General features: G+C 39.0%; 1 protein-coding gene across 1 annotated transcript in view; it reads left to right on the forward strand.

Annotated features, from left to right (window-relative positions):
* CPAP (centrosome assembly and centriole elongation protein) overlaps positions 1-19403 on the forward strand; it is a 28108-nt gene extending 8705 nt beyond the window's left edge. Inside the window, exons 4-17 of the mRNA XM_075198884.1 lie at positions 3118-3363; positions 3464-3572; positions 4782-4887; positions 5659-7237; positions 7425-7557; positions 8070-8235; positions 8499-8744; positions 8842-8932; positions 10939-11042; positions 15008-15106; positions 16565-16705; positions 16792-16876; positions 18149-18269; positions 18990-19403. Coding sequence (XP_075054985.1) covers positions 3118-3363; positions 3464-3572; positions 4782-4887; positions 5659-7237; positions 7425-7557; positions 8070-8235; positions 8499-8744; positions 8842-8932; positions 10939-11042; positions 15008-15106; positions 16565-16705; positions 16792-16876; positions 18149-18269; positions 18990-19182 — 3419 coding nt within the window. The 3' untranslated portion in view covers positions 19183-19403. The remainder of the gene's footprint in view (positions 1-3117; positions 3364-3463; positions 3573-4781; positions 4888-5658; positions 7238-7424; positions 7558-8069; positions 8236-8498; positions 8745-8841; positions 8933-10938; positions 11043-15007; positions 15107-16564; positions 16706-16791; positions 16877-18148; positions 18270-18989) is intronic.
* The last annotated feature ends 8101 nt before the right edge of the window (positions 19404-27504 follow it).

Consider the following 27504-nt stretch of genomic DNA (forward strand, 5'->3'; position numbering starts at 1 on the left):
TACACCTGTTAAATCTGTTAAATCTTTGCTATGGTTTCTCACTGTAGGTGAGCAGGGTGGCTGGGGAGGGAGGTAATAAGCAACTTTATGATTAACACTGTTTACCTGACAACAGGGTTGAACAATCAATCAAAAAATTAATTTGGGTTCTGTTCACAAGCAATAAAATATGCTACTGACCATGAAACAATCGAGTACTTCCTACTCGTTGTTACCTAGCAATGCTGTCTGTAGATCTCAGGTGGGGTTGGTGCTTTGAGACTAACAACTAGTGGAATTTCTATTTACTAAGCTGTGACCTTACTGATATGCTCCACTGACATTGCAGAGTTTTATGGAAGTGACATAGCTAGGAAATAACAGCACAATAAAGCTCAGTTCTGGCAGGTATGGGAAATAACCTCCAATATTTCTGCAAAGAATTACACTACCCCCACCCGTCTGCTGCTTATTGTCACCCGGCTGGCAATATTTCTGGGGAGAACATTGCTCAATGTGTAACCTCGGTTGAATATCTCCCTACAGGCATTTCAGATCACTCTCTGGTGCTTATTTATATTGATATAACTAGTGACAAGGGGCCTGATTCATTAAGGAACTTAGGCAAGAAATTTCTCTGGACAAAACCATGGTACAATGCAAGGGGTGCAAATTAGTTTTCTATTTTGCACATAAGTTAAATACCACCTGTTTTTTCATGTAGCACACAAATACTTGCTAACTTATTTATACACTGAAATTTAAAATTGATATTTGTGTGCTACATGAAAAAACAGTCAGTATTTAACTTATGTGCAAAATAGAATACTAATTTGCACCCCTTGCATTGTAACATGGTTTTGTCCAGGAGACTTAAGTAAAAAAAATCTTGCGTAAGTTCCATAATGAATCCATCCCAAGGATATTAAACTTTGGAAATTGAATCCTGTTTGGATGAATTCAATGGTGGCTGGGTCGGACCTGTTTTATATGTGGGAAGGTTTTTTTCAGCAACAATAGTGACGTCTTCTCATGCCATTCTCTGCGATGCCTTTAAGGCTTTTCTCATGGGGATATTTTTTAAACGGGTCTCTGACACAAAAAACTTTGAGGAAAATGGAGTCTGTTTTAGACCAGCGTTACAGGGATCTGGAGTGTCTATATCTTTGGTCACACGCTAGTGAGGATCGACTCGTGGCTGCAGGTGCAGCGTGATTGGAAGGATCATCTTTTTGACCAAACGCCTCCTTTTTGTTCCCCCCAACATCATCACTACTCTCAGGCTGACACGTGGGGGGGGTGTGTATCTGGTTAGCTTAGCTAGGGATGAACTGACTAGCAGGACTATTCCAGCCATTTATATTGACCAGCGCATACAACTGTTTAGGGGGAGTGAAATCACCCAAAAGTTTTTTTCCATATTATAGGGACACCTATGCTTCCATGGTACAGTACGCACCCACTCAACTCTCTGAGTACCTTAATTGCATTAAACTGCCTAAACTGTCCCAGGATTCGGTGGAACCTTTTGCATGCGCCCCTCCCTGTAGAAGAGATAAATGTGGCCACATCCTCGTTTCCCAATCATAAGGCTCAGGGTGGATGACCTCCTTGTAGAGCTAAACAAGAAATTTCAAGATTTCGTTGTCCCATAGTTGCTGGCTACTTTCCAACATCTTTTGGAGTTGGGTAGTCTGCTACCCTCCATGTCAGAGGTTCTGATAATGGTCCTACCCAAGCCAGCAAGTCAAATGGTAGAGCACCATGAACTGAACTCTGTAATTTCCAAGATAGTTCACCCTGACCAAACGGGGGTTCACACCCAGTAAATCTATTTCCAATATCCGTCGCCTTTACACCCTCATCCAGTTACCCCATGAAGCCGAGAACGGGGCAGTGGTGGTGTCTATTGATGCTGCCAAGGCCTTTGACTTAGTGGAATGGGCTTACTTATGGGAGGTTTTACACAAATTTGGGTTGAGGGCTTTATCAAATGGGTTCAGTTATTATACTCCACTCCTGCGGCGAGAGTTTCAGTTACAGCCACACCTCCTCCCTGTTTGGTCTAGATCGGGATACTAGGCAGGGGTGTCCCTTTATAACCTGTGTTGTTTGGTTTACCTATAGAGCCCTTGGCATGTTTAATCTGGACTTCCGCATATTGTTAGGCTCCCGGTGGGTATGGTTCTAGACTCTATAGCTGATGACATGCTGTTTTTTGTCTGACTCTGATGCCTCTGTGGATCACCTCCTTTACACGGTTGACAGTATTGGCCATTTTTCTGGTCTATTGATCAACTTTAATAAGTAGCGCATCTTTCCGCTACATGGTGTTATACCCACTGATACCTCTATGCATTGGTTCCTGAAATGGACCCTTCGCTTCAAATATCTTGTTACAGATTATTTTACATTCAATTTCCATACTTGGAAAAAACTTCCCCAACTGTGACGGACAGTATCATCCTATTCAAATTGATTGTTCAGCCCAAATTGCTCTACATTCTGCAACATTCACCTGTCTGTCTGTTAAAATCGCAGTTCCGTGACATCGACAGGCTCATTTCCTCATTTGTGTGGGCTGGATGGTAGGGATTGGCTTAGTTTGTCTACACTTTGCAGGTCCAAGGCTAATGGGGGTTTGACCCTCCCGAACCTTAAATTATGCTATTGTGTGACCCACCTTACACACTTGATTAGTTGGTTGGGGGCCCCCGACTTCCTCTATGTCAGTGTCTGTCTCCTTTAGAGGTATTGCTAGTGGGTTAATATTTGCATCAGGTTGCACCAATTATTAGGCAAGCTGTTGAGATTTGGCGTCTCGCCCATCATATGCTTGGGGGCCAGGGGCACAATCCCTCCACTCCACTATGGTATAATTACTCTCTCCTTGAACTCGGCATATTACAGGATTATAATATATGATGTTGATATGGAATTACTACTATAGCTTGTTTAATGCAATTATTGTGCGATTGTAAAATGTCTTGCTATAACTAGTGGGAGCCTGAACATCTTCTGGTTCTCTAAATGTCTTTTAAGCCCCCTTTGGTAAGCACTTTATATAGGCACATCCTGGTGCAATGAGTGCTGTTACTACAAAGTGACGTTTTACTGATTGTGCTTCTTTTATTACAGAACATGACCAACAGAACCTCATATCTGGACATCTTGGTGGCTCCAAGTCTCAGAACAGTCTGTCACGTCTTATGTCTCCGGTCAGTGGAAACATCTCCAGAGACTCCATGCACAAAAAGCAGGAATTGGGCAAGAACAACAGAAGTCCATCCCGGCCACCTTCTGTGCTTGTTCAAGAACTTAGTCCAGATAGATCCAAAACACTAGAAGATTTGTTAAAGGAAGAGGACTCAGAAGATTATACAGGCGAGTAATGTTTAGTTTTGGCATAGTGTGTGCGCAGTTCTGTCCTTATAGTTAGAACTTACTTTCTATTTCTTTTTACACAAAAACATGTTTACTATAGGTGACGAATGCGAAACAGACGACTCCTCAAATAGTGAAGATTTGTCACGTGTACTACGAGATGAACAGCTTGATAAGAACAATGTAGAATCTGATAATGCAGGAGAAAGGTGTGTATTTAATTGCCCCCCTGCTACACAGCCTAGGTGTAAGACTACTATAGAGGGAAGTCTTACCAGTGATGGATATGACAGGTGATCAACATTGTCTTCCCTCTGATCTCACCTGTCTGTCTCCCTGCACAGATGGTGCTGGGACACGAACATTTCCCTTTGCTGATTGTCAATTCTATATAATCCTATGTGTTTATAAGTGCACTGTCACGGCATTTATTTTTAGTTTGTACAGATATGGAACAGAATAAACGCAGATTTAGAAAATCGTTTTGTCTTGTAGATAATGGTAAAGTTTCTTTGGTTGGTACCTAAATTATGACATTCACTGCCCATCATTCAGATAATGTACTTTCATTTTAATTATTGTAACCTTGTGTACGTATGAAGTAACTTGGGGGGCATTTATGTATATTAGAAAATGAACTGTTTTATAAATGTGGCTGATTATTATATAAAAATTATAATGGTCAGAAAACTGGGAATCTGTGCAAAGTATGCTTATTATTTAGTGCATTAGTTGTTAGTACTCATTGCATTTGCTAATATATGCACATGGGGACCTATCCAAAATAACTTGGTGCCCCATAGGTTAGAAAACCTCTGTTGATGTATTTCTGTGCCCCTTATTCTTGTTGGTTCTTAAAGAATAACTCCCCTCAGTGGGCTCCTCCTTAACATTTCACATTTCCTCTTGAACTTTTTGTATATATGTTTGTTTTGTGTATACGTGTGTGTGTGTGTGTGTATATATATATATATATATATATATAGTGTGTGCACATGCATCATATGTATAGTTCTATTGCAGTCTATTAAAGTGAATTTTAGATATTAGTTTGTTGTACTTGGTGTACTTCCTTTTGGTAGCATATTGAGATAAAAATAATTATTATTTCAAAGACTGGACTTAACAGGAGTAAAATATGCACTTAGCAACCATTGGTTTTGGACTTATTTGTACGCAGTTGATGTAACATTGCTAAATTTAAATTCTTAAATTGGCATCATATATATTTTTCATTATGTGTTTATAGTATTACATTGAAGACCTTTTCATATATTTTCTTCTACTATTAGTTTGACTGGAAGCCAAGGCAGGCCTGCTGCCTCTGTCATTTTGACTGTAATGGAGCAGTTGACAGAGGTGATCAATCATGAGATAAACCATGAGAGTCCTCTTATAATTATATTTATATTCTAAAGGCCAATTCTGTCTGACATGAAGGAAAGAAAGAGATCCTTTGAAGAGTTGTTGGAGGAGCAGATGAGGATTGAGGAACAGAGACTTCAACAAACCAAACTGCAGCAGGTAAGTTTCATCACACTGATGAAGCCTCCTATCATGTCTGGCACTGAACCAATACTCTCAGCTCTGTCTGGTTTACATCCCTATGTAATGCAGATGCATGCACTGGACCAGAGTCATGGACTTTTCAATGATCAAAGGAAACTTGCCGTTTAAAACCCAAAAATATATTTTGACTGAAGAACATTTAAAGTGATCATTTTCTCATTTTCATTTTTTTTATTGATTAGTGCAAATCATAAATAACACAAATACATATGAAAAGTATCATAATGGATCAAATCAGACATGTAACTATTTTATCACAGTAACAAATTTGTAAACGTGTCGATGCATAAGTACTCATTGCATCCTAAAGTTAGCAATTGAAGTCAACGATCAAGAGTATTGTAGGCATAGTATACTAACTAACACTTATTTTTTTTAGTACGTTTATTGTGCTCTCTGATGCAGTTTGAACCCTATATGCACATTAATTTTAGCTTTTGACTATTCAGATGCCTAAACAACGCATTTATTTGTCTTGTGTGCACAGCATGTGATACTGTATACTACCAATGCTTATTGCTGTTTTGCATATCTCTCTCTTGCTGCTGTCCATACCATATGCATGCATTACTTCTATCTAATAATACCTGTGCAGTTGTTTTATAGACTGCATACTAGCACAGGCAGTCCTGCCACACACTGATGGTCCATGTTTCTGTTAATGACAAAATGCTATAATGTCTTTAGCATTGTTCATTGATATTTGATTTTATTCCCATACTGTAGAGTGCTGAAGAACAGACAAAGAGAAATACAATAGTAAAAAGACCATTCCTTCGAAGGGGAGAGGGACTTGCTAGATTTAAAAATCCAAAGCGAAACAAAACGGTTCCTCAGAAGGCCTCGGAAGTTCCAGGTTCAGAGACCGTCTCGGAAATTGCAGTTCCTGAGAAAGTCGATAAAGGTCAAGTCCAAAGGAAAATTGCTCCCTTTGGCAAAGGGCAAGTGTCTGAAAACAGTTCAGGTGCTGCTAAAATGACAATACAACCCGCAAGAGAAAAACCTGAGGCAATTCAGAAGAAATTGGTGCTTAAAAACCACAACGCAAAACATAGCACCTCTGTAGCAACAAGTGGACAGCCACAAAATAAATCTACTGTGAGTGGGAGAAGTTCTGTAACATTGGAGAGAAAACCGGTGTTGGATATTGATAAAGAAAATGTGTACGACACAAAGTCAACTGAAGCAAGCGACAAACGCAATGCTAAGGTTGACGACAGTGGAAAGGATTGTCCACTGCCCAGTGACTTATATAGCAAAAGCGCTAATCCTGCAGAGTTGTCTTTCGAAGTTTCCTTTCAGAAGCGACAGGTTCACTTGGACAAGGAGAAACAGAAGGAAAATTATGAATTGGATGAGTTTTTGCTTCTAGAACAGGCTGCTGAAGACATCTCATTCTCCAGCAACTCCTCGTTTGTGCAGAAGCTCCTTGACCAAGACTATCAGCTGGACAATGGTCATCGCAGGTTGTCTTCTACACCCGTTAAATCAGCAGAAAAGCAGCAGGAGAAAGCGGCTAGCGGTGCTAGGAATGCAAATAGCGGAAAGATAAATCAAAAAATGGAAGAGTTTGGATCACGTTTAAAAAATCCATCTGTGCCATCTCCTGTTAGATTTGGTCAGCACAGTACAAAGAACACCTCTGAATCACTTAAGGCCAGCGGTGGAGAGGTGAGAAAAGCCCAAATATCTGAACCTGTTACAAGTGAAGGAGACTATGCGTCTTCTGGGGATGAACATAGCAACTCGACTTCAAGTGAAAATGAAGATTTAGAAAGTGATGACTCCTGCAGGGAAGATGACCCTAAATCTGAAGAGCTTAAAGGACTTTCTAAAAAACTTTCCAAGGATAGCAAGGGTAGAGATTTTGACCTAGACCTGTCCGATGGAGAGGATTATGACAATCAAGAAAATACTCTATTAGCCAACACGAGTAAAACATCCTTGAAAAATGACCAGAGTTCATCGTCTTCTGACTCAAGTCAAATAGAGTTTGATGATGAACGGACTTGGGATGACCTTGGTAATGTGGCAAGTTTGAAGGGTATTTATGAAACTAATTTTGCAACAAAAGAGTTTATTCCATCTGAGTACACAAGTAGAAGTCCTACAGATGCCCCCGACATAGCCATCAGAAGGAAGGTGGCACCAAAGAAAAGAGACCAGGTACAGACTGCAACTGCTAGTGCTCCAGACACTCCACCAGCGTCAGAACTGATGATGAAACTATTTCCAGCACTGAAGCCCAAAGTAAAGCCAGAGTCGCAGACTGTATCCAAACCTGCAGCAAATCAAGAAGGTTCAGGTAAGGCATTTCTGATCAGCACTTTCATACATGGGAGGTAATAGATGGGTCATGGCTTAGAGTTGGTGATTGCCATGTGCCATGCTAACATTTGTATTCAGTTGGGGGAGATAACTTTGATAACTTTTAGTCCACCTGTTTTTAATCCCATTAGTGCATAGTTCCATTTACCACTGTTGTGTTCCAGGAGATGCTGTCCGGTCCCAACTTTTGAAAGAAAAACTAGTTGAATTAGAAACAGAAATTGAAAGATTTAAGATGGAAAACACTTCATTGGCCAGACTTCGTGAAGACAAAGAAACAGCCTTAGAAACACTCAGGTTTGATTGATAACTGCATTTAACATAGCTGACTTTTTATACTTCTGATCCTACTTTACTAATAAATAAAGCCAATAAATTTACCCTTATAAATAAAGGATAATAATAACCAAACGCTTTACTTAATCCACTTTTGTACTGTAATTGTGCTTTTGTATCTGCTATATAAAGAAGTCCCCTTTATGGATTGTTATTGTTGTACATAATATTGTTTGTAAAATGTGATGGCTAATATTTTAGTGTTCACTATGAAAGGGCTAAAATGGCGTAAACTCTTTAATACAATTAGGGAAACTTTCCCATTTCTAGTGAAGCCATTCTGGTTAATTTACTTATTTCATTATGTGATCTTTAAAATACACCCGCCATCTTTTTTTTGTAGGCTGAGCCAATATTCCTGAGAAATGGCTGCCTCCAGTGTGTATAATTGATGGATGCACTTGAAGTCTGTTTAGTGCTAGGGGAAGAACTTCCTCTATGGATGAATGAATATTTATGTCTTATTTTAACAGGAAGGAGGTTGCAGACTTTGAACAACAAAAAACAAAGGAGCTGGCCAGGATTGAGGAGTACACAAAGGAAGAAATGAAAAAACTTCAGAAAGAACGTAAAGTGTTTGAGAAGTACGCTAGTGCCGCACGCGCCATGCCGGATAAGAAGGAACGCGAGGAGATCCAGGTGAGGACAATGTGGTTTCCTTTTTTTTTTTAACTTGATAGAAACCTTGTTCTATATGATACGGCTTTGCAAGACATTGCAATAAAACGTGGAAATTGTGTGCAACCTCATGAGATGCCTACTAGCAAGGAATAACTAGGCATCACATGTCTCCTCTAGCTAGTTCCCCCGTTTCCTTACGTTTCTTCTGATGTCAGTAGGTATCGTATGGATGTTCCTTTATGGGCACTGTATAACCTTTTCGTGTTTACATTTCCCATAAGACTTTAAAGCAGCAGGTCAGAAACCTGCAAGAGGAGCTGAAGAAGAAGGAGGCAAAATGGTCAACCACTCATGTTCGCCTGAGAAATCAGATAGAAGCATTGTTGAAGGAAAATGGAGAACTTCGGGAAGAAATTAAGTTTATGGAAAAAGTTCGATTAGAAACTTGGAAGAAAGCTGAGGCAGCAGAAATGAAAAAGAAGACCAGTGAGGGTCCTACAACACACGTGAGGAGATCGGAATCTGTAGTAAGTGGACTTCAGCTGTGCTGAGTACAGCAGTGGATGAATGTGAGAAAGATGTGAGAAAATGCTTTGTCTTCATTTGTATGAACTTTATTTCCAGAGTCCCCTTCATATGTTTAAACAGAGGCGCACGTCTGCTCCTGAACCGGAGAAGAGCACAAAGATTCTCAGAAGCCAATCACCGATTAAAGGTCTGTTCTTAGTATCTGTTCCAACATATACAAAACTGTTATACGATGCACAAGAAACTCCTTTATGTTTCAAAATATTGTTGAAAGCAAATATTTGTTTCTTGGAGGGAAAGGATTTAGTGACCATTAAGTTAAAATGATCCTGTTGTCTACACACAGCCAGAGACAGCTATTGTGTGGTCTGAACCATTATTCATTAAAATGGCATCACATTGACCCACTGATGTAACTAGTTCCCAGGGTATCGATGGGCTGTATTCTTATGAATATTGTCTCAGACCATAAAACTGCAGCCTCCACTTAAGGTTTGTAGTGTTCTTATGTTGAGCTCTTATAAGCAAACTTGGCCACATATACTTACTTAATCATAGTAACCGTACATGTGTATGAATTCTTACTACTAAACTGTAAAAAAGAAAGTACACCCTCTTTTAAATATGTGTGTTTACATATCTAAACACAATAAACAATCATCTGAGTCCTGACAGAGTTTTAACATTTGATAAATCTAATCTCATGTGGCAAATAAAACATAACAGACTTTACTTTGTTCTTAACTATTCAAAAGAAGAAGCCGTAAGTGAGAGAGTTCACCCCGTCATTCATTACTTTCTACAACCACCTTTAGCAGCCCTTTGAATCTGAGGATTTCTGGCCCATCATTCCTTATAACGGTCACTGGGTTAGGGTTGAGGTCTGGACGACTCTTCCAAGACCTAGATTGTTTGTTTTTCAGCCACTCCGTTTTAGATTTGCTGGTGTCTTTAACATCGTCCAGTTGCATGGCTTCATACAAAGTTCAATTGTCACACAGATGATCATGGATTTTCGTCTAGAATACTCTGGTATAAAGAGGAGTTTATGGTGTGCTCAGTGATTATTAGGTTTCCAGGTATTTTGGCTGCAAGGCAACTTTAAATCATAACCCCCTCTGCCACTTTGTATGAGGCCCTTGGGTTTTTGGTTTAGCTGAACATGGTGTTGTGAATTAAGACTAAACAGCTCCTCTATATGGAGGCATTTTGGGATGAGTAATATGGGCATGCCAAGGTTGGAGGGCCGTACATGATCAGGTTGCCCATCATTGCCTTAGAATGATGGACTTAGGAATATATTTTAACCCTTTCCAGACTGGTGGGCAGCAACAGTTGCTTCTCCTAGATCATGATGTGTATTGACATGATGATAAAAAAAATGATGATAAAAAAAAAAAATCCTCCAGACCAAACTGCTAAATGTTCTGTCTTTATATAAAGGTGGAAGATAATAAAATAATGACGTGCGCTTCATTAGCAGCACCTGGCTCAGATGACCTTCTTTATTAATATAGAAGAAAAATGGTGTACTTACTTGTTCACACATGGTTTCTTCATTTTGTTGATAATATAGTGACCAAATAAAATATGTTTTAGATAATGTTTGTCACATGACATAAGATCACATTTTAGGACTTGGGGGAGGGCCTAATGTCCTAAAATGGAAAAACTCAGAGGGTGTGTTTTCTTTTTCACATTACTGTATATTTTATGTTAGATTGTGTTTCTCATTATTTAGGAGTGTTGTGTCTGTGGCTCCTACTTCATTTGCATAGAACACCAGAGAACTGGGGGACAGGCTACAGCTCATGGGATGGAGAAGACCGTTACACACACCTATTCATTGCTAAATATGTTTTGGGGAAAGATTAAATCAGCAACCAGAATTGTGCCTGACTTGGCCACACACATGAGACCAGATTGTTAAGTGTCAGAGGTGGTGGGTGGGCTGAACATTGTTTTCTGTTGAACGATGGCCACACACACGACTGATGGATCTGTTGACAAGTTCTCTCTCACCTCCTTAATTCTTCTTTATATGTGTTGATTTCTGAGAATGTTCCTGTTTATATACCAATATTTGTTAATGATAAACATTGTGAAAATAAACTACTGAAAAATGAACATAACAAAACAACTAGAACACAAGTTACTGAACATTATGCTGTTTTACTCCTATTGCTACTTTAGGATTAGCTTCTAGGAGTTTCAGACAATCTTCTCTCAGTGATTCCAGTAATTCTGATGCAACAAAATTCAAGAACACAGAACCTGCAGTCAGTACTGCTCCTCAGGTAAGGAACTTGTACCAAAATCCTCCATCCATCCTCAACCCCTGAACTGGCAAATATATTGAAATCTCACCAGATGTTTAATTTTACTGTTTATAATAAGTTGTTGGCGTCAAGAAGAAAGTAACGCAGCATTCAGTTTAATCAGTGGTGGGTAATAACATATACACCTACAACCATTTTTATTATCCTGTATGTGATGTGTAAACTCCCATCCACAGAGGTGTAAAGCAGTCAAAGCACATAACAATGTTCTAAAGTGACACAATGGTCAACAGGTCAGTTATTAAAAAAATATTTTTTAATTGCCTAAAAGAATCCTAATCAAGATAAGAAAAAAAGTTTGGTAAAGTGGAAAAACCCCGCTGATTGTGTGCTGGAGATCAACCAGGACTCTGGTACGTTATTGCGATTTGCACTTTTACCGGGAGTTGTAACATTGTCTATCACTGCAAATGTTAACAAATCTTGCTTGATCTGATGCGTCTCCTGAATATAGCACACCAGAGCCTGGCACAATTGGACTCCTGTGTTCCTGAACGCATTTTACTGATAAGTTTTCCCTATGTAGTAAAAAATATCTTGCAAATTGCATGTGAGAGATGATAAAAAATATTATTATGTAAAAAGTATCAACTACTTCTAATTTATGTCCTTTGTACAGAAAGGGACACACAGTTCTTGAGCTACATTTGTAATGGCCCTTTGGCTTGTATTGGGATAACCTTGTCCTGTTCAATAACCATTTTCTTTTTCTCCTGATAAGATGGTCCCCAATGCAGCAATATCGACATAGAAGGGGTTTTTTACTTTTTCCTGCAGCTGGAGCTCTCTCTAACGTACATATTATTCCAAACAGTTATGTTAATAATGTTAGCCATAGGTGAATACTGAAATTTAAGGGAAACAGTCCACTTTTGACCCCTCCATAACTATTTCGTGCCCTAAAGGCTTTCTCAGTGTGGTCATGATTGTCCCCTACTCCTGAGTCTCTTTCCATTTCATCTGATTGCTGAAGGAAGTCGGCATTACTAATTATTGCACCTGAGGCACAAAAATTACCATATGTAATCTATTCTTTGACTTGTGGAGATGAAAACTACTAAAATGATGTCTTCCCCCACTCAGAAACGATTATATATAATACAGTTAGCACAAGACTCCAATCTAAAATTTCGAGAATGTCTGTCAATCATATTCCAAGGTGGCTAATTAATAATAAATAACCATTTTGAAAATAATGTGACCTGGATGTATCCTACATAATGATTAGTTTCCATCTAATCTGAGTTCTCATCTCACCATGACAGGAAAAGTTTGCCATGTGTGTGGGCAACAAATGTGCCCATTGCCGTACCCATTAATTGATGGTATCCGGTACCATCATATACAAGGCAAGGCATTATGGGATAAATTAAAGAGAAGCGCTTATGAAGGAAACTACATAAATTTCGGTTGCTTGTTTTCCCTTTCCAAAAAAATGCTCTAACTTCAGCCACCCCATCATGATATAAAATAAATAAATTGAGACTGTACAAACTGACCACATCAATAGTGGCCAGTTTATATCCAGTCTAACATTCAAAATGATGCAACATCTTCAACACACCCAACGTATATGGGAGATATGAAAACATTTGGGGCATTAAGGATGCAAATTTGAATGCATAAACATAGAAAGTGGTTTAGTAACAGAGTTAACCATTGAGACAATAGGACAATCTCCACTGCTGTATGTAATAAAGAATAAATAAAGAATGACATTTGAGCTGGTATTTAAAAGTAGAATCCATTTTAAGGGGCTCATACAAAGACTTTCTGATATTTTTTTTTAAAATGCCGGTCTCTCGTTGGTCCAAATTATATGGAGTTATGGTGTAGATTACAAACAGTTACCTCAGGTTGTCATTTCGGTAAAGACTTGTAATGATTTGAATTTCATCACTGCCAAAATGTTTACTCCTACAAAACTCGAAGGGTCCAATAGAGGTATTTGTAATAAAAGATTATTCAACATTCAGTATCATTGTTAATGCTATTTTGTTTTAGAGAAAAATTATGCAAATGTAAAACTTAAAAAAAAAAAAAAAAAATTCAAACCAATCAACCAACTAAAATTAAAGTCATTTGTTATATGAAAATGGGATACCATCAGGGGCGGGCAGGGCTGGGGGGGCATCGGCCCCCCGGGCCGCTCAGTTTAACAGCTTTTCGGGCCGCGTAATCAATGACGCGGCCGCCTTTGCGCCCCCCCCCCGGGCTGAAATCTGCCAGCCCGCGTATGGATACCATATTTAGAAACAAAAAAACAGTCATCAAATGTTTCAATAGATGACAAATTGAGGACTTGTAAATCATAAATTCCTTACTGTTTGTTGCTCATTATTGGCTGCATATTGTTAGATGTTTCCTACCGTGCTGGATTTTGCATTTCACACCAACTTTTCTCCCACCCCCCTCGTGTACCCTGCCTTAAATGGTAGATCATGTATTCTCTATGTTTGTCTCTCACCACAGTAAGAGTTAGACTCTGCTGCAGCCCCTGTATTGCTGTTCCTCACGTCCTGGTTACCGCAGTGTCAGAAAGGCTGAATGGTGGCAGCACTCCATGCACCCGCCCGGGGATCTCTTCATGAGGATACTCTCTTCAACTGTGTAACTCATGACAATTTGTTTTAATTCGGCCACCAGGGACAGCGCCTGTAATGTGGTGGAAGGGCCTGCGAAAGCATTAGTACCCTAGGGTGCATCCCTTCAAGGTGCTCACTTGATGGTTACAGAACCAATCTGGTCTTGCACATTGGACATGTCTGGAAAAATGGGATAACAGCAGCTCCTGTGTGATAGGCTTATCTTCAGTGCTACTGATACTGTGTCTGCTACAGCCGGTCTCCAGACCTTATGTAGCCTGTACAGCGACCTCTCATCAGTCCAGCATTCCTACAGAGAACAATGATAATGGCCAAAAATGTTCTACTCTTGCTCCCTAGCTAGCCTTGCAGGTGTCGATTGCGATTTATTCATAGGTCAGAGTTCAGAGGGCACTTCGGATGCCCTGGAATCCATATCTAAGACAAAGGATATATCTGTGCCAGATTAGATTACCTGCAGGGCAGTCTGGTTCCCTCTGTGCCACCTGCATCACTCTACACTCAGAGGCTGACAACATCCAGGCAATACACGAACCAGAGAGGGTCTAGCTCCTTGCATAGTCCATGAACAGAATCTTCTGCCTATCTATACTGGTAGTAGAAAGAGTATCTCAGGCTTTTCCATCCTGTCACCTTCCTGGGCTAGATCTCTAATTCACACTGTTATGAACATTTGGAGGAAAATCGAGGGCCTCAGATGCCTCATTCCCTGCTGATTTAGGCTCCTGGGAAATGTTTTGGAACATTTGTTTTTAAAGTTTTAGATTGGAACCCAGGATTACCAATATAAGATGGGAAAATTTCACCCAAAATAAATTTATCCTAGACTATATATAATATGCGAAGGGAGCACATTAACTGTGTTATAGAACACCTGTCACTTGACATGATCACACCACAAACCTGTACTGTTGCACTCACATAAGAATACAGATCAGTGGGCATGGTTATTGCTGTGTAAGCCGCCATTCACTTCGGGAAGGGCCAGATTATGCTGGTAATAGAATTTGTATTTGCACCATCTGTTTATATACACAGTTGCATGGAGCACTCACTGTGGTGTGATCTGTGATAAATTTAATGCTGCAGAGATTCTTTCTAGTTTAGCCAATGCATCCTTCATCTGTAAATGTTTTCTGCTTCGTCTGCCTTTGAATGTTCTCCTTGCATGAATTAACCTTTTCTTGTGCAGATATAAAGTGCCCACATTATAGTCTTATAGACCTATGTATTTTGTACTGTAGATGTATATTGTTTACTTGATGCAGATGTTTATGTAGGACACTATATAAATTACACATTTTTACTTCTCCGCAGGATTCTGACAAGGTGCTGCCTACAGAGCAGAAAAATGAAAACACTCCAGTTAAAGAAAATGACGCTGTGCAGGGAGAAATTACATATCCAGATGGGAAGGTGAGAGGCCTGGACTCTATTCTTAATACATTTACATTCACTACCTGTAAAACCGGCTATACTGTCAGCCAAATTGGCCCTCAGTTTGTGTTGTAGGCCGAAAACCACAAGACATTAGATGGATCCAGTTGGCCAATGACTTGGAACTATCAGAGTTTGCAATTATTGTCAGACAGTATTACATGAGCCCCATATGACCCGGTTATTTGGCATCTGTGGATCCAAATGTGCTGGCTGTGTCCCTTATTGTTGGCTTTTGAGAATCCCTCTTTCACATTGTGAATTGTCTTTCAGTGTAGCTTAATGTTTTTATTGCATTATATGTCTCCTTGATCCTTAGACATTATTTGTTCAAATAACAATAATTCCAAAAAACACATGCACAGGTTCAACTGATCTTCCATTAGGAAAATCACATTTTTATTATGCAGAATTCATGGTACACCTTGATCCTCCTATATGACCAACACAGGATTGGGTTGTTACACTATGGAAAGGGGGAGGGAGAACAATAAAATTAAGGAAACATTATAGTGTATCATAATAAAAATATTATATATATAATTTCATAAGTGCGTATTAGTCCTACAGATTATACATTGGGAGATGACAGAACGAAGATGCACAAGATGATTACAACCTAAATGTTGACAGCAATATGTGTACTAGTCTTCCTCTACGAACCTGATTAACTTGAAAACGTCCTCTTGTTTTTTTTACCATTAACTGCAAACCCTACTGTGTTCCATTTTAAAGTTCCAAATGGAGAACTTAACTATACAATATGATGTAGCCATTTAAGCTGTAACACAGCTAAACCTGTTTGTTTTACTCTAATATATTAGTCTATTTAAAGATTGAGAATTGATCTCAAATTTTCTAACTTCAGAGCAGATTTGACGAACTGGTTCAAGAACCAATGTGAAATAAATTTGAGCATCTCTACCAGTTATGCCTTTTCAGACCAGCTGGCCTAAAATATCAGATTGTATGTATGGAACACGCTTCCATTACTGATTAACATGTGATCTGAAACATTCAGATGTCAGATGATGATCACTATTGCACTGTGTGTGCTGATATTGTTTGCCCCTCACTAGCTCTACATGGGATCTAGTAATTCAGCCTGCGCAACGAACTGCTGTATAAATACATGTGTCCAAATGGACAAGGACCCAGCCACTCTGTCCTCTGGTTGCGACAGTGGAACTATGTAAGGGCTCCTTTGACAGTGGGTTAAAGCTTACCATTAGGATGGATTTTCTACTGCATCTGTACAATAGTTTGAGGTGTGACTCGGAGCTGCCAAGAAATAGTGATATTAGAACGACACAATTTTATACTTTTTTCCCCCCCATAATTCTTTATACAGTTTGCACTATGCATATGTTGTGAAGTTGTAGTTCGTCTTCCAGTTTCATTTAAATCTGTAACAAATTTCAATTTCCTTCACATTAGACAGAGCAGATTCTAAGAAATGGCACTCATGTCATTTTATTTCCTAATGGGACACGTAAAGAAGTAAGTGGTGACGGAAAGTCCACAACTGTGACGTTCTTCAACGGGGATGTTAAACAAGTGATGGCAGATCAGAGAGTGGTACGTGTCTGACCTCAGCATTGTATATCGTCATGCATGGATTGCTTTATGTTTTATTTTATAACTATCCATTATTTTTCTTCTAGATTTATTACTATGCTGATGCCCAAACTACACACACAACGTATCCAGACGGACTTGAAATACTTCAGTTTTCAAATGGACAAATAGGTTGGTTTTTTGATAGTATTGCGTTTGCTGAATTTGTGACCAGAATTTTAATAAAAACTTTGTGGGGGGAGAACTTTTTTTCCTGTCTGTAACCTTGTTGAAGGTCAGGTTGGCACATTCTGCAATTTATTATAATATGGGTGGGGGGCTGTGCAGCAGGGAGCATACCTTCCAGAAGAGGTTGTCCCAGGGCAGCATGTGACTGTCACATGATAAACCTCCCAGGCCGGGTACTCCCCGCTGTTGCAGAGTTCCCTTTATTCCAGTAAATATTGTGATGCTTCTGGCGTTTCCTCCCCCATTAAATACTTTTATATATTAATACAGTATATGTTCTGGGTGAGGGGAGGAGCAGCATGTAGAAATCAGTTTACACTGAACAATGTATTTACCCTTCATGGGTTTATATCAGAAAATGTTAATGTTGATGTTGGAAATTGGACAATGACTGGCCAAGCAGCAGGATACTGTGTATGACCAGCTTTAGGGCTGGGCCATATGGATGTTTTAGAAAGCTGCTCTTTTTGGACTAGGAATCATAACTAATTAGCCAGAACGGTTTATCCTGGGTACTGTATAGTAATAGGACATGCCTGACTGAAAAGCCTGATGTTGTGTTCTTATGGATATTTTATATGGTGGGACAGATTCCATAATAGGACAATGAACTCCTTTTCAGTCTTGTAATAAGCCACATGTCATCAGATTTAAGCACAGAAGATACAAATAAGTGTCTTTGATTGTGTTGGCAGTTAGTGTGCTGTTCATATAGTGTCTGAAATAAGATAGGAACTTCATGAATTTTGTTCAGCATCAGCTGCAAACTGAGATATCTGGAAACCATGTGTTACGTCTTCCATTTTTATTGCTGAAATTGTTTTGCAGTTTTATTTATTGTTGAAGAGTAAATGTAGTTTTATGTAGTATGATTGTACTATTTTAATACAAATAAAATGGGTCATGTTTATACTTTTCTGCATTAATCAATAAACTTAATAGGGTCAGATGATTTTTGTAGTCTCAGTTAGGCTGAGATTGAAATGCACAAAGGATGAGAAGTGAGAAAGCTATGAGGTTACTTGTGTGAAACATGGTCCATTACCAACGAAGACCTTCTGGGTTGGTCCTTTCCGCAAAAGGGAAAAGCAGGTTATTTTGTTTACCAAGTGAAAGTTTTGGATGACCTACTGGTTGCTCATTTAAATATTTTTCTACAAGCTGTTACAGGTCAGGTTTATTATATGTGAACTAATTATGATGACATTTTTTTAGAAAAACATTTCCCTGATGGAAGGAAAGAGATAACATTTCCAGATCAAACAATAAAAAATCTTTATCCTGACGGAAAGGAAGAGAGCATTTTTCCGGATGGAACGATAATAACAACTCATCTGTAAGTTAATAAATTATACACAGATCACTTCAGAAGGAAATTCTAGATGTAGAAATGAGTTCATATTTTGTTTAACTAAAGCAGTTGACTTCTTACCACTTTGTGTTCAAGTTTTGAGTAGTACACACACACACACACACTTTGTCTGCACACTGTGTTCCTACTAAATGAGCCTGGTAAGCTCTATGAAAGTAATATTCTGAGATCTTCTTCATCCTAGTGTGGTAGGAACTCAACATTCAAACTTCCTGATGTATCAGGACAGCATATGACTGTAGTTTGATAGATGGAAGCAGAAGGAGCCTGCATGGCACTAGTATTAGTTTAAACTTGTGACCAAGTGGTCCGTAATCTTTTGAACAATCAGTCTTGGTCCCTTTTTTCTGATTGACTTAATAATATTTATCAACCTTGGTTTTGTACAACTATGGGTTTATAATACAAAATTGTAAACATCAGGCCTTTACAAAATTTTAAGAGAATTTAGCAAAAAAGGTGATGATTTCACCAAGTCCAAAGATTTCAACAGAAAAGTATTTGTAATTGTTTGATATGCAATCACAGATCAACTATAAACCATGTGATCATTGATTACTGAAAATTGTTTTATTTTTCCTATCACTATAACAGTCACCATCAGTATGGCAAGACAGACTACAGTGTTAATCACTATACTAGTTTTCAATGTTACATCAGCGTTGTCTCCATATTTTCCTTTAGAGACGGGACCAAAGTAATAGCATTCGACAATGGACAGAGAGAACTGCACACAGCTCAGTATAAGAGGCGAGAATACCCAGATGGAACAGTCAAAACGGTGTATACTAATGGGCAGCAGGAAACCAAATATGCTTCTGGAAGGGTTAGGGTTAAAGATAAAGATGGTAAGGTTATCATGGACACTAAAATGTGACCTCTTATTATGTTTTGAAGGGGCCTGAAGCTAGTTTATTTATGTAATTATTTAAATGTTTGCTCTAAACATGTACATATGTTTTTTGTAAAAGCAGAACTTGGAATGATATACTTATTGTATATAAAACCTGTACATATTAATTTTTATAACAAACATGTATGTAAAATACATTTCTTAATGATGTAGTAATAAACATGAGAATTTGTACACATATTGTCCAATTTAAGAAAAAAAATAAAACATTTGTAGTTTGTGTGGGAAGAGATGTAGCTTGGTTTACTGCTCTAATAAGTAGAAACACCATCCTCACTTAAAATACGTAATATAACCTCTTTCTTTACAATCATTTCATAGTGCAACATCCTCCCCACCAAATCAACATATCTAAGTTTCATCAGTGATTAGGGCCGAGTTAATACACTTCCATGCAGTTGTCTGGCCAACAGCTTCAGTGTATGTAATGAACAGAGCTGGTAAGGGGGAAGTTTTCTGTTCTAATACTTCCTGTTAAATCCTGTTCACCAAGACTTGTAATTTAGCTGTTGGGTAAGCATTGCACTGGAGAAACTAAGCAGACACCCCCTGACCAGTTTACCAGTACTGAAGTATGGAAAATAATGCACAAGAAACTGCTGCTGCTGCAGAAGACAAACAATTCTTTGTTGGGTTGGCCTGTGTCTCACTACAGACATTGGAGAAAAGGATTAAAATTAAGTAAATACAGTCATACAGTGAGTAGGTGGTGACCAGAGAGCGACTCTAAAAACCCTGTCCACCATGCTTCATAATGCACCACCTGTATCTAATCTGTGTCAAGTGAGCTGTAAGGACCAATGGCACCAATTCTTCTGTCGTTCAGCTCCATATAGAATGATTGAAGATACCCAAAGCCTGACTCCTGGAGTTGTAAACCCACAGACCACATCTTGGAAATGGTACACTGTAAAGTGCTGCATTCATAGGAGGGGCACAACAAGTTCTTTGTTGATATGGTATTTTGTGACCACCTTTGGTTGGAAGAGAGAGAATGGGAAGAGAAAGACACAAGGGGGGAGGAAAAGGGAGAAACGATAAGGCCAGGGCAAGGCCAAGTAGAGATTTATAAGATGCGGTTGGGTAAATTAGAGAATAGAGAATTATAAACTAAAGTGAACAGTCCATGGTCCATGATCCAACAGTCCCAGATCTTTCAAAATGAAGAATTGTTAAAGAAACAAGTCATGTGGGAAGAGTAAGTTTTCAATGCTTGCAGAATAGTCCCAATGTTGGTTTTGACAAAACCTTTTTTTTTTCTGAGGATCACTGCTTCCAGAGCCATGCACTTAAAGCAAAATTTGCCAGGTCCCGATGAAAAGGGAGCTTAGGAAAGGAGGTATGTCTGAAAAGGAAACCATTTGGGCCAATAGATGGAATGACAACCGCATTTGTGGTTTTAGAACTTTCTGGGCCAGTGAATATAGTGTCTAAACCCCTTACACCACAAGTGTATCTCTGAGGTATGAATTTAGGTCCTGATGAGAGGCAGTTTGTGATTAATATCCACTTGATCCCTGAAGTCTCAGGGTGGAGACACCACTGTCCTGAATCCATAGGCTGTGAAGGCTCTCACCATCAGAGATTAGTGATAGAGAGGGTGAACAGGACTGAACTGCATAAGGCATAAAATTATAAATTATCTAATTTGCCCCAGGTCAGCTTATAAGAGAAAAAAGTAATATTAGACACAATTTATCTTCAAAAGATGTTATATATGTCAACATATTACTTTGCTGCTAGTGAGTTGCCTTGTGACTTACAAAGTGGAAAGTAAGAGCCCTACATATGATTTTGCTTTTCAAATCCATATACTGAACATTCTAATGACTTGGTCCCATTTTCTCAGTCATCCTATGGGGGGGAAACTGGGAACGTCCCAAAGCTGTTCTTAAGGGATGGTACACTCTGTTGCAGGGCAGAGCTCCTTAAGCCCAAAGATATCATTGCAGGACAGAAAGGTGTCAAACCTGTAATACTTTGAATGTGTGCACCGAAAAACAGGTGGTCTCTCTCTGCATAGCTGCTGAGCTGAATCCCTGTGCTGCCCAAGAGGCAGCCTCAGATCTATCAGAATATGTTCTCACCTTCTCAGGGATCAGTTGACCTGCCCTGATGTAAGCCTGATGGTTTGCTTAGAGATCAGTCAGCCTTTATGTTTTGGATATGGGCAGGACCTCTTTGTTCTCTGTGATGTCCAAAATAGAGAACCCTCTTCATCCAGGGGTCTTACCTGATGTAAGGCTGGATTGATGATCTCCTGGTTGAAGTAGAATCTAGAAACAGTCCTGAGTTGGAAAGAAAGCTTAGCCAGAAGAACATCAATTCCTCATGGAAAAATAAGGAATATTCAGAGCCCTCAGGTCAGGTACTAAACATCCACCAAATCTAGTGACTCAATGGAAGGGTGCTACAAAGCACTAGAAAAAAGACAGATAATGCAGGCATCTGGAACTTCAGGGATTTGAGCCTCAAGTCCCTTCCAGACCCAACATTACATAGGGACTGGCTGAAACAGACTTCTTACCCTTCAGCATGGTCTGAGCTATGCTGTCTGTAAACACCCTTGGCCTTAAGGATCATAGATTCAACAGCCAAGGTAAACTCAAAGGACCTTTGTTTACAGAGCTATGACTTTCTCTGCCAGTCTGGAGTCACCAGGATCACTCGGACGCCCTCCACCATTTGGATGACCGGAAGATTTTACTCCGCCTGACGCAAGATCAGACTGCTTGTCATGGTCAAGGCAACCTTGACGTTTCCTTGGTTGATTTAGAAATGCCACGGCCATGGCATTGTTGGACTGGAACTTTACCACCATCAATCTCAGGATGGAGCAAACTCTAACCACGGAATTGAAGATTGCTCTGAACTCCAACACATTTATCAGGAGCTTCAACTAATCCGGAGTCCAAAGGTTTGGAAACATTACTGACTATTCCCCAACAGCAGAGGCTGGCATCCGTGGTTACCGGTCCCAAAATTTGGATTTTTATGAGTGGTCAGTTGCAGGTGACACTTGTTCCATTTTGAGAAGAGTTTGATCTGGAACACCCTTGCATGGAACTGTGCAAACTGCACCACCATGCATGTGGAAACCATCTTGCCTAACACCTTCATGCAAAAGTGACAACAGTCTTAAGCGCCAAGAGGGACTTCACCAGTGCCTGTAAGCAGAGAATCTTGTCCTAGGGCAGGAACTCTCTCTGCTGTCGGGTGTCAAAGAGCAGCCCCTAGAAGACCATCCGCTGGGAAGGTATCAATTTGAATTTCTTGTAGTTGATGATCCAACCGTGCTCTTCCAAGGTCCAGGCTGGCTCCTGAAGCCCACCTTGATCATCATGTATATAATGATGATCACCCTCTGTATTTTAGCATGGCTTCATGATCTGGGTGAACACCTTTTGGCACTGGAAACGGCTGAAGGGCAAGGCCCTGAACTGGAAGTGTTGGGACTGTACAGCAAATAGCATTAGTGTCCTAGAGCATCTACCTTAGGAGTAGTTTCCATTTTGTTGTGATCAGGCCTAACCTACTCCCCACTCAAAAAGTCCTCCAACTGAGGAAGAGGGAAAACACAAAATCTTCTCTAACAGCGAATTATTCAAAATCACAGATGCCTCGGTGTCCTGTGTATCTAGTATCTGCCAAATGACACAAACTAAACTAGGCCTGGCCAACCTGTGGCTCTCCAGGTTGTGAAATTTTAGGTCCCAGCAGACAGTGCCACTTATCGGCTGGCTATAAGCAAAGCATGCTAATGCTTGTAGTTTTACAACACCTGGAGAGACACAGGTTTGTTTGTTTGTTTGTTTTTTAAACAGACTGATAAATTGCTATGTGTATGTTGATCTTCCTACTGACTTTCACCTAGGGCAGTGGACATGTGAATTTTATTAAGGAGTATTTGACTAGGATTAGAGTGCCCTATTGCATTCATTCCTCAAAACCGGATACACATCAACATGCAAGAAATGAAGTGGACAGGATTAAGGCACTGACAAACTAGGGAATTAATTAATCAGGCAATTAATCATTTTAACATCAGCACTGAACATTTTAGCTCAGCCAACTCCTCCATGTCCATGTGTAGGCAACTGGGGAGTGATCGGCCATGTAGCCATTCCAAGTACCCAAAAATTAACAATTGCAGAGCTGTGATGTGAAACGGGTGCTATAAGAATGTGGTGTCAAATTAATCCCTACAGGACAATTACTGTGAACGTTTCCTGTTCTTTTGATCACTTTCAACATTTTTATTTGTAATTAGCAATTATTTTCTTTGGCACTCACTAGCCTTGGAATAGTCAGATTCAACCTGCGGCTGCCTATGCGACTTGCTTACGTCCAGTTGTAAATGGAAGCTTGTAAATGTGTAACGTAAAGGTCATTAAAAGTGCATTAATGTGTGATGTGCCTTTTTAAAGGATACGTCAACTAAATTTGACTTTACAAAACTATACCCATGAAAACAAGTGAACCAATCAAAGTCTGTAAAAGGGAGAGATAAACACATCTAAGAAAATATGCTTTTTGTTTGCTTTATTATACATAAATATAGTTTGATCACTTCACTAAAATGATAACATTCAATAAATATCTTTTGAGTAGCTGGCTGTTGTGATATGACATTTATTGTATGTTACTGAAGTGCAGGGACTGAGCAACCAGCTTATATAACATGTGGAAGTCAAATAATTGAAGTAAACTAAATTAATATTATTTTATCATGCGATTAGTACGCCACGTGTAATGACGCAATTGCACAAATTAATAACCCACATATTTAGATTCACACTTACACTTGTAAATAATACACATGTATTAAGGTTTCAATCCACATTTATTAGTAAAATGTTTTAGATTAATTATACATAGATAATATTAAAGTTAAGATATTTATGGTTCAGGTCCTCCAAAAGGTAAAGAGTTTGGTCTCAAATAAATCTTATTTCATCACCATTAACCCGGTTTCGACAGAGTAGGGAGCGTAAGTTATGAGCAATGAGATTAATACTCAAAAGTACTTTGTTTATGGGTCAGTTTTTTAAACTGGTTATTTGGCGGGAAGACACATAGTCGATAGTTGGAGTAAGTTACCCCCACCTTTGGAAAAGATCAAATGAACTGACTATGACCAGCAGTCTACTGGAACATCAATAACCCTGGACCAATAAAGACCTCTGTGTTATCTGTGACATCATCACTATTTATGCTAATTCGAGCTTCATATAAGCTCCCTGGGCCAGTGTTTTCTTTCATATATTCTTCATCATGGCTTACTGTAAATACTATCTTTTGCCATTAAATCTCTTTGTGTGTTGGAACCACAATAATCGCATTGGATAATGTTTATTGGTAAGGATAAAAGGAACATTACAAACACATACTTGGTAGCTATATATATATATATATATATATATATATATATATATATATATATATATATATATATATATATCTTTCTATGGCCAGGGGCTACGCATACTGTGGCTATTAAAAAAAAAAAGTGTTCAGCACACCCTTTGCTACTCTTTACCCATATATTTTACATCATGTAATGAAAATAGGTTTAGTTACCAATGAGCAACACAAAGCGTTCTGCAATGTCAAACAGAAAAAATATTATAGTTGATATGGCAGCACAGTGGCGTAGTGGTTAGCACGTCTGCCTCACAGCATTGGGGTCATGAGTTCGATTCCCGACCATGTGTGGAGTTTGTATGTTCTCCCTGCGTTTGCGTGGGTTTCCTCCGGGTGCTCCGGTTTCCTCCCACACTCCAAAAACATACTGGTAGGTTAATTGGCTGCAATAAAAATAAAAAATTGACCCTAGTCTCTACCTCTCTGTCTGTCTGTGTGTGTCTATAGTAGGGAATTTAGACTGTAAGCTCCAATGGGGCAGGGACTGATGTGAATGAGTTCTCTGTACAGCGCTGCGGAATTAGTGGCGTTATATAAATAAATGATGATGATGTGAGCTGCCACTCTGACTGCAATTGAAATGAGTGCAACCACCACAGGAAGACACTTTTGAAGTTTGTGTTTGATTATAACACAGAAAGTGCACAAAGTGTGAAGACTCAAAAAAATAAATAAAATAAAAATAAATGCATGCGTTGTGGGTTTACCTGGACATAACTTTATGTCAATTTCCTTTATTTTGAGATTAATGCACCATATTATGTTAATGTTTTATTTTCTATTACAGAACACAGATTTGGAGTCATAAGAATTCTGATATTTGTAAGCGTAAAATGATCATGTTATTTATGTGAAATTGAGTTATGTTTGGTCATGAGCACATGTAGTTACTAGATTGTTTCACATTCTATTTAATATTGTCCTATTAGTGGGAGTGCCAATTACTTATGCCCATATTTTGATTTTCTTTCCAGTGAATAGCTTAATCTTGCTGCAGTGAAAGGCAAAATAAGTAACAAGTGCAGAAGGGTCTATGTGCCAGGAATATTCCTCTCTGGGGCAAATCTAATACCCAAGACAACATTACACTGCACTGCATACAATAAACGTATAACACACGCAGAGGGTTTGTATGTGCAATATAAATCTCTATAACATAAGATAAATTCTGTTTCATGTCAACACTTTTATAATCCTGTTACACATGTATCAATGCCATCTTGGAACACGTGAATGACCACCTTCTAATTCTGTTGGTTCGTTTGTTCATGCATACTATTCATTTAATGTGCTATTATGTTAACTGCACAGATGAACGAGTGTAAGGACTCACAAAAAATGTAGCAAAAGACTTGACAAGGACATACAAGGGAGACAGGCGTGAAAGAATAGGTGGCTAGAGATTGCCTCTCTAGGTACCCACACTGACCTTATGGGCTGCAAAACTGAAGACATTTAAAAATTGTAGAGAAAGAAGTTACAGATTTATGATAGGAAACACCTCAAGATATTCGGCATGACGTTTAGAACAGATCAAGGCGTAATCAACTAAGAGTTAAAAACGTCCTGGAAGCAATAGAATGGATGGCCTTGTTTTTCCTACTTAGATATATTTGTAATGCTTGGCGCACACCTTTTCACATATATTGACACTTATCCCATGAATCAAATGGTATCACCTATAACCAAGGTGATGTTCTCTATCCTACAGAGTGAGACTGTTCCTCCGTTTTTCCACGCCAAACGCGAGTATAAATAAGAGGCATTAGAGGATAGTTTCCTTACCTTGAGAAAGACTCTTGAGTCGAAACGCGTTGGCTATTCGGGTGCAAGCAGGTCCGTGACATCAGTTGGATCATCTTGCATCTATTATCTATTTGTGTCATGCGAATTTCCGTGTTCAATCCGGTATGAGTTTTTACATTATTAAATTGTCAGATTGGATATTTGGTTTATCATCAGTTTATTTTTATCTGTGGAATATGTTTTATATGCAATAAACCCAGTGTTTGTGATAATGCACTAGATTTTGTTTATTGTTTCTTTCAATACATGCTTTGTGGAACGGATCCTGTGATTGAATTCGGTGGAGACATCTATGGGCGATATACATTAAGGCTTTACATTACCTGAAGTCCTGTAAGCATACATCTTTTGGGGGATTTGATGTTGTTGGCGCAAGATTGTGTTTGGTGCAACTTTAAAACATTAATCACAAGGTGGAAGAAAGAACCTCTTTATGGGATTTCATTGGACTTTTACTATTTGTATTATGAAATGTATTGCACCATGTTTTTCTCTATCTTTTTTACGAGCCTGGATTCCAGATTCTTTATGTGCATTGAGAAAGGATAGAGAACATCCCCTTGGTTATAGGACGGTGATACCATTTGGTTCATGGGATAAGTGTCAATATATGTGAAAAGGTGTGCGCCAAGCATTACATGTGTTTTTTATTGTATACTGTATATTTGTTTGTGGAGGGAGTGGACTCTACTACATGCAACAGGCAGCATACTTAGTGAAGTGCCACTTGTATCAATTACTACTTATTAGAATTATACTTAGATATATTTGTACACCTACTACCAGCTCTAAAGAGCTCTTTGTACTGGACCCCACTCACCAAGTCGTCGTCCCCTTAATCAACCTCTGAGCCGCCAGCCCGAGATGTACTGGTATGCTTACATTACTTCACAAAAGAGAAGATTCCATATAAAGGCTTCAAATCTGATGATGTTCCAGAATCTGGCTCCCAGCATGTTTAAGAAACCCTGCGTGAGCATTCTATACAGTACAGATGGGGTTTCCCATTTCACCTTACAGTCCCACGCAAAAGAAGAACCCACATCCTCAGAAATC

Source organism: Mixophyes fleayi, chromosome 2 (assembly GCF_038048845.1).
Source record: "Mixophyes fleayi isolate aMixFle1 chromosome 2, aMixFle1.hap1, whole genome shotgun sequence".
Lineage (NCBI taxonomy): Eukaryota > Metazoa > Chordata > Amphibia > Anura > Limnodynastidae > Mixophyes > Mixophyes fleayi.